Below are 15124 nucleotides of genomic sequence, written 5' to 3'. Positions count from 1 at the left end.
GGCTTCTCCAAATGCAGCCCGCAAATGCAACCTTCTTTTACCCCTTATTGGAGGATGCACCAATTACTATCCTTCGTGGCCTCACATATCCCAGGATTCCTTGCGTGCCCATAAAAGAAGACAGAAAGAATGAAAATGGCAAAATTGAGTGGCGTAGATCGTCACTTTCGCAGGCCTGGGCAGCAGAAATTGGACATAAGGGTAAAACATGATGACGCAACGGAAATGGAAGGGATGCATTTCGCAAAGGAAAAGCTCCAAAGGCTAGACCGTCCCATTTAACAACAGCTGACGCAGTTAACAAGGTCTCACCGAAGGACTCGCCTTCGAAGACTGTGAAGGCCGGGTCCTTTGAAGAATGCAGACCCTGAATTGAGACACAGCAACTGATTCACATACTGACATTCACTTTAGCATACAGCCTCATAAAGCCTCTAGCATTGCTTAACTCTCTTTGTCTTGTTTATGCAGTGAGTCTCCATCTTTTGGCCAAATCAGCTCGTGTCTGTGGTAGCCTGTCACTTGAAATTTGGTACTTGACAGAGAGCTGGACAAAGAGACAGAGTGACACGGTCCAGTCTGAGCCCTTATCCTGCTTTTTATTGCACTGGGGAAAAAGACCAACAGATTTAAGCAGAAACAACTGCACCAGTGCACCAGTGGTGCTGCAGTATGGAAGTGAGAAGCACGACCTTTACATAGTGTGAAAAGAACCAGGAATAAACTGACAGGCCGGCACACAGGGTGAGACACAGTTTAGCATTTGTTGCGAGTAGTGATTCTCCTCAGTATTTACTCTGAGATGGGATTAAATCTGGATTATCAGACCAAAACCATTACACTATTTATCCACTGTAATGTAAAGTGATGCTTGAAACCCTCTCAGCAGAGAGTAGAACTACTGTGTGGGGAAATTAAAGAAGTTACATAACAATTTATTGGCTGTAATATTCAATCCATCCTTATTGCCACGTAAATGGCAAAATGCTAAAGACACTTCTCCATATAATGCAGAACAGTTCATCAGCAATACAAACAGCCTATATGAATAGAACTACATTCAGTTTATCCAGATTGTCCTGAAAACTGGTGACTCATCAAATGTCAATGAGAAAGTGACCAGAAAAGACTTTCAAGAAGCCCGACGCATGGAGCTCAAAATAAAACTATAAAAACCATGACAAAACTCTGAGTGAGGATATGTCATCAGTGATAAGATCCAAAATCAGGAAGCCAACGTGGGTGTCTGCATCATCGTTTTCCACGGGTCTCAGTTTCGGCCCGTCCACGCTGAAACCCAGTCCCATGAATTTCAAACTAAAACGAGGCCAGCAGTATCTCATAAAGTCTCTGTTTTAGGACTTCTAAATGCTGGGGTAGTGTGGACACAAGGCATAAATGTAGTAAATGTTATGCATTACAAAACAAAAATATAGTTTTAATATAGTGTTCATGTATCCCAAAAAAGATTACTGAGGATCCTCTAGTTCATGGATATCTCTCATTAGGCTTCAATATCTATGTTTTTGAGTTCCCCAAAATAAATGGAAATGATTACTGAGAAAACGTGCACTCACCAGTTTGTAGTCCTTAGTGGAGAGCTTGGTGAACCACTGGTTAAACTCCAGAACTGCTATTATCGCCACCAGATCCCTGAGGAGAAGCACACAGGGAAGATAAAAATGGTAATTTTGCAACAATACATTATACATTATTCTTGATCAGGTTAATGGTGACTACGATAAAATCAAATCATGTCACAACCACAAATACCCCTCTTTGCTTTAAATTCTATGTTTTTCTTAATAAGGGTTTTCAGCCAGATGGCCTCATCTGTGTGCAACCTTAATTGTTCACATTATGTTGGTGTGATCTGGTCATATTTCATCTTTATTGTACTTCAAACACCCACCTGTTCTCCAGGTGGCTGAAATCCTGCAGGTTGAGTTCTCTGGTGTCTTGTGTCAAATAGATGGTATCCACATCCTGGGAAGGAAACAAAGGAAACAAAGGATGTCTGTCATATAAAGAGTGAACATATACAGATGAGACAGATTTTATATTTGAAACAAGAGTGAGTGAGAGCATGATTGGCATTTAATATTGTCGATAATACTGACCCACTGCACTTCCTCTTTGTAAGGCAGCCCCAACCAGTCACAAACACATCTGTACATCTGAGAAAACCCACCTGGGCAGAGAGAAAGAACAAACAAATAAGACTATGGATTATGGAAAAATTTAAGTTAAATCACAAATTACTTAAATTTACCATGTGAAACCGTTTATACCGCTAAGTAATTAATTATTGTAGCGTCACAGATTCCTACCACAGGGTCCCGGTTCAGCTGGTTTGTTGTTCTCCCACAGAGTCTGCAGAGAGGTCAGCCTGTCTGGAGGCTCCATGCAGAGCTTCTTCATCACTTTACTGAGAAGAAAAGACAGATTAAAACGGAAGATTTAATCCTCCCATTCTTACATTTCGCAGATACTGTCGCTGCAGGTGAAATTTTCAAATGCATATCCTCTCTTTTGAGACACACAGCTCCAGGCTACTTTCTCACTGCCTTACTCTTTAACGGACATTTCCCGAGCAGGAAGCAGGAAGGAGTACTCCAATGATTTGAAATGAAAATACCTAAATTAAACCAAACCGTACACTGTAGCATCAAATCGACTGCGGCTCAAAAACAAAAACCTAAGCCTCTCTGCAAACTAAAAGACTATGTCCTGTTATGAAGATGGAGCTATAAAGGTTTATGGTTTTACATCTGCATTCATTTCTGCATTTAAATTCATGCTTCCCGTTCTCAACAGAAAGATCACATCCCCATTATATAGACACACGTAGAATAGACTGTAAGCTTTAATATCAATTAATGGCTCTAAAAATACCTAAACATATTTCAGTTTGAGTTATCTATTGGCGTTTGTCGAGCACTTTAAACATCAGCACTTTGAAACTTTTATTTTTCAAACAATGAAGATTGCAGCAACCTTGACTGCGATCAAGAAAAACATTCATCTCCACCTTTACTCCCGCTGACAATCATTTACATAATGTGTTAAGAAATGTAATCAAAATGTATTATGGGTGTGGCTTAATTATGTGCTGGTGTACCTAAATATAAAAGTAAGGTGCACCCACGTAAATACATGCATTATAACAAGCACAATCAAATGTATGTGCGCGCACACACTTATACAGAGAACAGTTATAGAAATACAAGATTCATTTAACTACATCTTTGAAAGATTGATTCAGATCTGTCAACATGACCAGCACATGGAAAACCACATAAACTGCACGTGCACGCACACGCACACACACACACACACACACACACACACACACACACACACCTATGTAACTCACCTCGGTGGTAGACCCGGACATATCCTCAACATACAGTTTCCTATGTGAGCGACCACATCATTGACCTCCTCAGTAGAGAGCAGCTTCAGAGAGAAGGAGCCACGCTCGTACTCTATGAACAGCTGAAAGGACACATCAGTTGTTACTGATCCGCACGAGCAAGAACAGTTTCACCTGAACCTGCTTCCGCCAGTTATATTTCTTTAGATTATAAATCATCTCTCTTTATATACATTCTCTATACATTGAGTCAGTTTGGTTTTCTATTGACACAGGTTTTCTCGATACTGAAAGGATTCATCTTGAGTGCTTTGTGTCTATACATGTACGTCTTTTTTCCCATCTTATATTTTACTCTTCTGCCCACCTATTCATTGAATCTACCGAGCAATAATAATTGAGACATCCATCTATCCACTCAACCACATCTGCGCCCCACATCTTTGTATTAGGTTAAAATAAAGATTTAATGACATTTACCAAGACTGGCTAACCATTTCAGCGCTCACAGCAATTATGCAAATGCTGATGTAAGGCGATAGATGCCTCTTCTATAGGCCAGAATTAACATAATCTCAGCTGATTCTTATTAAACATGGGAGACCATCAGTCAGGATACTAAGAGGGCTGACATCTTATTGAGATGAGCGGGAGAGAGGCTCATCTTCAGGAACAGAGTGGTTGGAGAAGGATTATCATATTCTGCAGGTGGATCCTGCTGACTGACAGCTAGCCAGCGCTGGTCAAAAAGCCAAACGGAAGCTCTTCCCAAAAACATCCATCATACTTTTATGCCCCTGAGTAAGTCCAAGCGTCTTCCGCAGTCTGTTCCCTTTTGATGATCCTGACCTTTGACCTCACTGGAGAAGGTGATGAATATAAGAAGCTTCCCTACGGCAGCACGTTTGGCCCTTACACAGCATTGATCGATTCAGGTGATCAGGGGAATGTAGTTCACATTACAGTGTACTGTACGTCATTTTTCTACCTCCTCTTTATTCAACCTAGAGTTGTACAATTACTCCTAGGTGAATCTTGTACCTTGTGGTGACTTAAAGGGATTCACACCAGCTGTTTCCCCCTGCTTCAAGTCTTCATGCTAGGCTAAGCTAGTCAGCTCTTGGGCCCGATATGTTGTGCAGAGACACAACAGTGACAGAGATCTATTTGTCACAGTCTCAGCCAGAGAGCGGGTAAGTGTATTTTCCAAAATGTGGAGCTATTTCCTATAATCCTTTGTGTTCTCAGAGTTTGTTGGACACTGTTTCGGGTTCTAGCATCCGTACCTGTGTAGGCTTGTTACAGGCAATCCCCTGGATCTCCAGATAATTAAAGGAATGTTCCACCTGAAAAGAAAGAGCACAGAAACCACCATTAAAATACTTATACCGTGTCATACACAACAGGGACTGAAAGCGGAACAATGAGAGCACTAATTAGGGGTTATCTGAGCTACTGTATATTACAGCACATGACTTATGTTACAACAGTCTTTCTGATCTGCTTTGAACAGTAGGCAGTTAAATATCCAGAAGCTGCGATGTCTTCGAGTGGACACGTGGGTGCAGATATTTGAATGAATGAATGTACAAGTGTGCTGTTCACGTGACCGTGTGAGAGGATACAGTATGTGTTCTGTATCTGTGCGAGTGATCCTGCCCAATGAAGACAGTGGAGTACAGTGATGGTCTGTCTGAGGAATGTTGTGTAAAACAATATGCCTGTTCCATAATTAATAGGTAAGGATGCAGTCATTTCTTCTTTCTTTCTCAGCTCCTGTGCGGACTACGTCATCAGTTACTCACACTTATTTTTTAAAAAGCCCATTTTAGCTCTGAACTGCCTGTATTTACACAGTGAGACACTTGGGTACTTCTTCTGAGCGCTTTTTACATTTTACTTTGTTTACAATTTGCCTCCCGAACTGCTTGAATTGAGAAGGAGTCCATTTCTGTTGTGGCAAAAAAAAAAAGGAAAGTGAGGAAGAAAATCCTCCTCCTCATTCCTCCTACTTGCATCCAAAAGACGGACTTTCCAAACACAAGTCAGGCTAAAGACAGCCGGAATAGTCTTAAGCCGACAATTTCTGTTTCCGTTTCAAGAGAGCATTTCAGGACAAAGAATAGCAACGGTCTACTTTTTCCATACCTAAAAAGGACAGAAAAAGATATCCTTGTGTGTGAGAGGAAGAACCTGTGAATACAACTGACTGCTACTGGATACTAAGCACACAGTTTTCCTTCACTCCCTTTCTCGCACTCAAACACAGACGCACAGTACAGAGCCCGAGGGCAGGCCAGGGAGCGAGGCCAGACTGTTCCAGGTGGGCGCTGTGTTCCTGAGGCTTGGCTCCAAGATGAGAGGAGGGAGAGGATAAGCAGACTGTCTGTCTACTGTCTGACTGAAGCACGCAGTCCGTGTATGTGTGTGTGCGCGTGTTTATTTCAGTACTGCCTGTGGTTACACACTCATTCAGTCCACAAGCTAGAAATAATCCCACAATGAAACCACAATTTCTCTATTTATGGCATACACACACACACACACACACACACACACACACACACACACACACACACACACACACACACACACACACACAGAAATACATTACTCAAGAGGAGTTCTGTCTAAAAGAAAACAACACCTTGAAGAAGATATAAAAGCTCAGTTCATCTCATAATCTCCTCAGATAAAACAAAGAAACAGACATAATTAGCTGCTAGCGAGACGTTTTGGCAGTCACCACCATCTCATACTTTGCATTATATAGACTATGAATGACCAGTAGCAACTCAATCTCAACAAGTTATCATCCTGAATGCAAAGTGAAAATCCTCATCAAAACACAACTACAGAGAGAACAAGAATAATCTATCAGACACACAATACATATTTTATATAGTTCACAGTATTTGTCATTCTGAGAGTGAAAGAAGCTACTAACAACTTAATATTACTATATGAACTGTGTTTTTACACACTCAATGTAATGTAACTAAGCACTTTTACTCAAGTACTGAACTTTTTGACAGCTTTAGTTACCAGTTTCTTTGCAGACTAAGATTTTGAATGCAAAACATAGAAAGAGCTTTTTTTAAAAAAAAAAAATGTGTTTATTACTACAGTTTAGTAGAGCTTGATTAATCGATTAGCTGAGTAATAGAAAATGACTTGGCAACTATTTTGATAACTGTTTAAATAATTCTTTCATGCAAAAAAACACAATACAAGTTGTACAGCAGTCCAGAACAAAGTCACTGCAATAGCATACCAATGTTAGCAATTAAAACAAATCATCAAATTGTCCTCTTTATAAAACACAAATTCAACTTTTAATGAAAATGCATCAAAAAGAAATGTGTTTAAAGAGACAGACGGACGGTGAACGAATGAGTGAGCGACGCAGTTACTCAGGCGTTTGGTTCCTCTCTACACCTCCCAGCATGACGTCCTGCCATTGGCTAGAGCTCGCATGTGTCTATGGACTCACTTGTCATTGGCTGACGCTCAACTTTGCATGCTATCATAACATTTACTGTGGCGGCTGTTTCAGCTGAACTGATTGACCCAGTTCGAGTTAGGTTCGGACACTTTTAACTGCTGTACAACTTGTTTTATACTGTGCTCTATACTGTGCTGATCGAACATTTGTCTGTTAGTGAGATAGCTCGGTGATGGCTACATGTTTAAATTTACTTCAGGTTTATATGAGATAGTCTGCTTTAGATTAGCTGAGATGTTATGAAAGTTTTTCTTACATACACTCCCATACCTCTGACATAAAACAGAAAGCAGAGATACATAAAGAGTGCACCGGTATATGAAATACACCGTAACAAAAGGATTCTAGGGAGTGGTGAATGAAAGAGTGTTTGTGTGTGTGCGAGCATGTGTTCATGTTGGGGAGGAGACCCTGACAGACTGTTAGGCCCTGCAGCTTCTCAAGAGGAGCCAAACCATCAATCCGAGAGGCACACACACACACACACATACGCACACACAGAAAACCCACCGAGAAGTGCATGCGAGAGCTAGAGGGGGATTTCAACTAGAACCGAGAGAAGAGAACCACACAGTAAAGTGTTTAACTGATGGTTTACCGCTGCTGCAATACGGTTACTTCAACATTAAGGCCCTGGGCTCGCCTCAGAAAAGCATTACTGACAAAATCCCACCTACTGATTGTTCTCTTGTGTGTTTTGGATGTACCTCTGGGATTCCGGGAAGAGGTATGAGAGATCAAACACGGTGTCTCCAATACATTCAGAAGGCCAGGAGCATAAATCAACAAGCTTTGATTCAACAAAAAAAAAACATATTTTGGCAGAAAACTAGAAAATACTGAACCTATGCATGACGTTCGCGCTCAGTCGCTCATGTGTTGGAACAGTGAGCAGAAGCTTATCTTCATTTGCAGTCGACTCATCTGCTCTGTCATATAGATTTCACATCAAAAAGAATCAATACGGGGAGAAATACTGTAACCGTCAGCTTTTCTAAAGGATGTTGGCAAGTTTCATCTTTAAACAGCATGCAGCATAACCTACACAGCACTTCCACAACAGAAACGCTCCCTCAGTCATATACAGTTTTAATAAACTGGAAGTATGTATATTATTACTAAATTACAGTTAAGTATTGACTTGAAAACAACAGTAAGAGATTTTGTGCCAAAATGCTGACTTAATTTGACAGAACATAAATTGGAAACCATAGCAGATTCTTCCCCTAAAACATTGATCAAGGAACGAAGAATTTGTTTCAGCTTCTCGTAAGTGATTTATATATTATTGTTATTTAAATATATTTCAATTTGGGGACTTATGGATACACAAAAAAGCTTTTTGGCTCTGGGAACTTGTGGTGGACATTTTTTGGCATTTTATGATATTTTACTGCCTGAAATACCTTCAGTTTAAAAAAAGGTGCAATATGTAAGAATTGGCCACATGTCAAATGTATACCTACAATAAATAGGGGGTAGCATATCACTGATATCAACTGCTAATGCTAGCTAGCTCACTGAACAGAGCTTGGAGGCGTGAGGCAGTGTTGGGGTTTACACTGAGCTTTGGACCTTAACGTGCTAGTTGGTTAGCATGCTAACTTCAATACATATCTGTGCAACACAATACAAAGATGTCATAACATCAAAAATACATGCATATTGTACCTTCAACTGATGATGAAAATTACTATTTGCCTTTCCTCGAGAGAAAACCGAACGTCAATTACTTTTGCAATAATGCATTATATTCAACTGGATTTAATACACAGTGGGTTATCCCTGCTGACCTTTGGCACAGTGTTGAGTGGTGGTGGTGGGGGGACGGTGACGGATAGATGAAGGGAAAGAGACGGGTATGAAGAGAGTTGGATTGTAATCTGGCCTGCTGAAAAAGAAGGGGAGGATGAGAGTGAGAAAAGCCGAACGAATGGCTTAAAGGTAAGAAGGAGAGGAGAGCAAAGGTGATTTGTGGTTGTTATCTGAGCTAAGAAGAGCAGATGAAGAAGTGGACAGAGGTTTACTACAGGAGAAAGATTCAAAAGCTACCAGAGGAGGGATTCGGCTTCCTGTGTGGAAAAACAAGACTGAGACAGATAGACAGACAGACAGACCTACTTCATGATTCATCACCTAATGTCTAACCCTACAAGAGCCTCTTTCTTTCACATAATCAAATTCACAAGATCTAGCTCTAAAAAGTACTACAAAACTTGGAGCAAGGTACTACAATGAGGTGTACAAAAGGTATAGAAAAGGAAACCCAAGAGAAAGAGATGGATTATAACATATAGAAGAAGAGAGGAGGGTTGCTGAGGGGGCTTATTCTTCATAAAGCAGGTGTCTAATCCCTCCAGGTCAGAGGAAGACTCACAGTGCCGGTTAAATAAACAGATCCTGAACCAGCAGTTCATAACACTGGAAACACATGACGTCATTTGAAACAGGGGGGCAGCTTGAATGTTCTTTATGGCCTCTTCCACCCCCAGTAAACCAATAAATAAGTTTTTAAGACAACAATCAATCACCTAAACTGTCCCTCGAGGCATCTTATTGACTGGAAAGCATCCAGCTATTTGAAGGGCAACTGTTGAGTATTTCCTGGACCTGGTACAAGATATGATGTTATGCTACCTCGTGACTTAGGGGAGAATACTGCGGGGTGTTACTCTTTCCTATCAGGAGGAGCATCAGCCTGATACCAGAGGTAAAATAATGGTGTGATTGTATGCAAACAGACTACAAAGCTGATGGTTTATGACATTTTCTTTACAACTAAAAATCTTGATTAAAAGCTGATATTTGTGTGTAGATGTAGATGTAGATTCTAAAGTACAATCAAATCATCATCAAACTGATTTCAGTCAAATGAAGATGGCTGGGAGTACTGTAGGTTTTTGTTTTAGTTTTTGCACATTTCATAAAAACTCATGTTATGTAGACATGAGTAAGAAAAACAATTATAAAAACAAAGTTGACAGTCTCTTCTTAAACTCTATTAAGCAGCTGCTCCGGAGCTTTTAACCATACTGTATGATATGATATTCAGAAGCCTTAATTAATTGCAGATGACCGAATGTGAGCGGACACCACAGGGTAGGCTGACACGAGGGGTGTTCAGTTGGTTGCTAGCTACAACCTCACTGCTAGATGCCACTGAATTCTACACACTAAACCTTTGAAGCCAAGTGGTTTGTCCGCTTAACATTAAAACCTTTACACACATGCTTTAATAACTTCACAATCCCAATGCAATATCAGAACTCACCACCAAAGCTTATCATTTTTAGTGTATGCCTGTTTTTAAAAAGCCACTGGGTCATAGTACTGAAGTTGAAATCCGATGTGAAGTGTAATGTTGGCAGTGGAGACAGTGACTTTTGCTATACTGGTGTTGCTGGGACTTTTCTTGAACATCTGCACTGTGTTAGTGCACTGCTGGTCTTTATGTGGTGGTGGTGAAAACGATGCTGGTAACGGCGACGACAGATGTGTCACTGCTGCTGATGGTGCTAACAGCGGCCATCTGCACTACATTATGGCGCCGCTGTTCCATGTTAAAAACACACAGTGGTGTAACTGAAATATAACCACACACAGAGCTACTAGTATCGCCTTCACCTGCTGTGTTCTTTATCACGCAAACTCAACATCCATCTACACAAACTAACAGAGATGACAAAAGTGCTGAGTTGGGGACATTACTGACCACATTGTTGCTAATAAGTGAAACCTTGGCCTTTCTAGCGTGGTCTCCTGGTTTTCATTGTAGTTCTTACCTTGGTGGGAATGCGTGCCGTCAAGAGGTAGGCTCGGTGAGACGCGAGGGCCTGAGAGGAAAAGAGAGGGGAAGACAGAGAATAATGAGTATGTAGCTGTAAATATACACTCTGAGCAACAAGGACAAGGAATGACAAAGGCGACGGAGAGCCAGCCTGTTGACTCATCAAGATGAAAAGGCTCGTGAGTCTGAAACATCTCGGTTTGAAACAAGAGAAAAAAGTGAGTAACAACGACGAGGAGAAGGATTCCCCTCCGCTCGAAAACAAGGATACAAACAGATAGTGACATTTAGAGAGATGTCACTGAAATGCTCATTACAAGATGCCTTTGTTTTTATCGGACTGCCTCCTGTGTGAGTGAGGCCTGTATAGGTGCATCGGAGTGCGTTTTTCTTGATTCCTTAGTTGTTTTGTTTCTGTCTGCTGAACAAAGTGAACACCAACTGCCACAGTTCATTAGAGCACACGGTGAGGACTGAGCGCTCTTCTGTCGCTGCTCTTTGAAAGAAAAGTCAAGGTTTGAGGAGGCATAACAGGAATGTATAAACCTTGACATTCCTACCCGGACAAGGAGCCTTTGAGGGTAATTGGACTGCTTTATCTAGATGGCTACTAAAATGTGATACTGCTACAGGGAAGATTTTCACAACTCTTGCACTCGCACTAATTTGATTACATGGTTGTAGCATAATAATATCAGCATTGTAGCATGGTAACAATTTGTGTGAAATGATCGATAGCTCAATTTAAATTAAATGAACAGCCCTATTTTGATGATCAAATAATCCTTTCAGCTGTTTCAAGCAAACATTTGTTGGTTTCAGCTTCTTTAATGTAAAAATGGCCCCCCTGGTGGCCCCATGTTACAAAAAACACAGCAAAAGAGCCCTATTCGATGCCCCTATGATGGATAAAACATTACAAAGTGCTCTCAAGGGTGCCCTTTCAGTCGACCAAACGTGGTGAAGTGCCCTGCAGTGATGACTTCCTGCGTGCTAGCATCCCCACCCCATACAGCTGGTGCATACAGGGTTTGATTTTTATATATTAATTTTTATATTTAATATATTCTTTCAATAATGACAATATTCTTTACTTTGCAGCCCAATTTATAATTCACCATCAAATACTCAACAGAAGGTCAACACAACACAAAGAAGAGGTTTGACCACGTGCAGGAAATTATTTTATTTTAGCCTGTACGAAGTGCTGCCTTCACCTTCATGTGCCACGACCCAAGTTTTTTTTTCTGTCAAATAATATCACAGCACAACCACGGCTGACCTTTAAAACAATCAAAGGGATACTGACATCTACCTCCTTTGAGGAAAAAGAAACCTGACTGGTAAGTAAAGGCATATACTAGTATGAACCTTTCTCATCATAGCTGAAACCTCATGACCCTTGCAGCGAGCCATCTCCTTTGTGTTTCCTTTCACTCTGCACTGACAGCAAGCTCAAATGAAAATGTTATGTCACACATGTTAAGAAACTCACCATACACCACCTTACGGCTCTGAAGTTAAGCCTCTCAGGCGAGTTGGTTTTGAATGCTACAGCATAAAAAAAAAAATGAAGGGCCACAAAGGAAAAAGAAAATGCCAAAGGATGAAACAGGGATGAAAGAAAAGGATGCTGTGTTCAGATAGAGCAGATAAAACATGTAAAAAGAAGCGTGTGAGCGCCGGAGAGGAAATGAGAAACTGACGAGAGGCAGCAGCAAGGTTGATCAGAGGCGAGACAAAACCTGAGAGACAGTTTGAAAGCAGAAGAGTAAATAAATAGTACAAAAGAGGGAAGAGGAGAGGGAGAACACGGCGTTACTAACAATGACTGGCCCAGATAAACGATGACTGGCATGGAGAGCAGAGAGGGAGAGAAAGCAGTAAAGCAGGTGAGGAGAGAACACATAGGGGAAAGGAACGCCTAATAACTGTCACTATCTTTGAGAAAGACACAAATAAAGAAACAGAGGGATGAGAGACGGAGGGGTAAAAAAAGGATGACGGTGTCTGCCAGCCCTGTGTGGCTCGGCTCCACCGGCAGGGTCTGTGTGTTCTGATGTGATGTGGGCGGACAGGCAGGCCTGTGTGACCAAAGATAACCTCCCCTAAAGAGCACCAGTCACCAGCGCTGTGCTCAACTCTCCCCTCGCTCTTTGTCTTAGTCTCATGTCCCTACAGCAGCTCTACTTTACATTCTATCTGTGAGCAGGTAGATAAACAACAATAACAATTAATTAGTTAAAATTAAGGTTTGATAGGTCTGACTGTCACTTATGATAATCTGGCTGAAGCCGTCTGATGGTCCCAACAATTTCTTGCCTTTATCATCTAGCACTAAGACAGCAAAAAGCATGTTGGCAATAGTCCCACATTGTTCGAAAAAACTATGGGAACTACGCAAGCTTTGTATGTTTGAACCAAAAAAAATCAATCTGTAAACTACAATGGATGTATATAATGAACAGCTTCGGTCATCATTATACCCTTACGTTTACATTTTTTGTCTTCCAAAATAAGTTAGACTAATCTAGGTATTTGTTTAAGGGACTCCCACTGACTTCACACATCAAGTTCAGTTTACTCATCACAAGAAGCACTATTTAGCCTGTGAAAACCCCCGTTTAATGTCTCCCGTGGCTTCGTAGGGACTTTCCAGATTGTAAAAATAAAATGATGATGTCATCAGGGTGTTCATCAGAGACTAAAAGTCAGAAGTTCTCGACTTCTGCCGCGCATTTTTCGACTCGTTTCTTGTGACTCCCTCAACTTTATGGAGTGGCCCTTTTAAGACTCTGATTAAACACTCTGTCACTCTGTTCCCCTCAGTCAGCACTTGGTGAAAAACAATTTATCACTACCAAACGTCTGTAATAATCACTGGGTTGTCAAAACTGGATCGGTTAGTCTAATCTGATTAGACTTTCAAAATAAAGCTTGCTGACAAACATGTCACATAGTGTGACTTATTATGACGTTTGGATTGTTATTAACGTTGTCAAATGGTCATGGTTTGGTTAGGTTTAGGTTTAAACTCAGGTCAGATGGTCATTTACATACATACATTTACTAACGTTATATAAATAAAAAACAAATCACTCTTGATCTCTGGAGGAAAAGACCTGTCAATGATCCACCCAGCCACCCCAATCACCCCTGACTACAAAGTTGTCTCACCCTTTTAAATCTACTGCACTAAAGTGGCTCTTCAAGAAGTGATGCTAGAGGGGTACCTACTGGTGTTGGGTAACACTGACATTTAAAGTGATACTTATGGAAAGAAGAGTTGGTCAACAGAAAAAGGTCTTTGGTTGTGTTATGCAAGATAAACCTCTTTCTTTTTATTTTAACATAAAGGGAAGCTCTGGTTGTGTGTGTCATACAGCACCATTTTGGTTTATAGTAAAAAAAAACCCAGGTTTCATCCAACGACTGCTCCACAACGGTGGGCTTCAAGGAGTTCGATAGTTGCAAATGCAATCACAGCCAGTAACGATCGAGGACCTGCTGACCTGCTGAGTGGAGGAGCGGCACCGACTGACCACCAGCGTTTTCTGTCCAGTCTTACCAGAGGGGGCAGTGAATCATTCAATACTTCCAATGCATTAAAACGAAACGAGGACAATTTTATGACTGCATGCCAGAATGGATTCAGTGCACCTTATAACTTCTTGAAACGCTTTTAAACGCGCTCTGATTCATGTTTCCACAGCCTCTTGGATTTCTGTCCCGTCCTCCTCCTGTCAATGCATGACTGCCCCTCACTCTGCACTCCCAGCACTCTCTCCATCTGCCCTTTGGAGTGGACAAAGCCATAACACCCCCCTGTTTTATGACCCCCTCCTCACTGAACTGCCCTTCTCCATCCCTCCCTCCCTCTCTCTGTCTCCCTAGTCTTAAGTGGACTTTAAGCCTTGAGCCTTCCCATCAGCCAATGATTTCACAGTGACCAGCATCCCGCCCTTAGCTCCATTCAGCCAACCAGATGGCAGCAGCACTGGAGCATGTCTACAAGACCAGAGAGAGCATCTGCTATTACACTCTCTCTCTGTATCACACACACACACACACACACACACAGAGAAAGAAAGTGGTGGCTCACATACAAGATAACTGCCACAGGCTCTAAAGCACCATTTGTCTCCTTGGCTTGACACACACACACACACACACACACACACACACACACACACACACACACACACACACACACACACACACACACACACACACACACACAGCTCTGTTAGACAAGTTCTGAGCCAAAATCATTTTATTTTGACAGTCTGACACCAACTGCTTTGATACTGTCTGTGTTCTTAAAAATATCATGTTTAATAATTATTTGGCTGAAACACACAACACACATCATTCACAATTTCTTCTTCACACACACACACACACACACACACACACACACACAAACACACACACACACACGCCACAAGAGAAAGTC

The 15124-nt window shown here is 41.3% G+C and overlaps 1 protein-coding gene across 6 annotated transcripts in view; it reads right to left on the bottom strand.

The window, feature by feature from the left end:
• The window catches only part of LOC115567597 (F-actin-uncapping protein LRRC16A), a 75908-nt gene that overhangs the window by 37247 nt on the left and 23537 nt on the right, over nucleotides 1–15124 (bottom strand). For 5 of the 6 annotated variants that reach the window (XM_030394329.1, XM_030394333.1, XM_030394331.1 and 2 more), the window contains exons 3-9: nucleotides 10664–10714; nucleotides 4663–4722; nucleotides 3377–3498; nucleotides 2331–2428; nucleotides 2121–2191; nucleotides 1913–1986; nucleotides 1578–1653 (exon numbers count right to left, since the gene is read on the bottom strand). In XM_030394329.1, the coding sequence (XP_030250189.1) occupies nucleotides 1578–1653; nucleotides 1913–1986; nucleotides 2121–2191; nucleotides 2331–2428; nucleotides 3377–3498; nucleotides 4663–4722; nucleotides 10664–10714 (552 nt within the window). The remainder of the gene's footprint in view (nucleotides 1–1577; nucleotides 1654–1912; nucleotides 1987–2120; nucleotides 2192–2330; nucleotides 2429–3376; nucleotides 3499–4662; nucleotides 4723–10663; nucleotides 10715–15124) is intronic. The other variant, XM_030394335.1, reaches the window with a different exon arrangement.

Source organism: Sparus aurata, chromosome 17, assembly GCF_900880675.1.
Source record: "Sparus aurata chromosome 17, fSpaAur1.1, whole genome shotgun sequence".
Lineage (NCBI taxonomy): Eukaryota > Metazoa > Chordata > Actinopteri > Spariformes > Sparidae > Sparus > Sparus aurata.
This window is presented reverse-complemented; position numbering and strand designations above follow the sequence as displayed.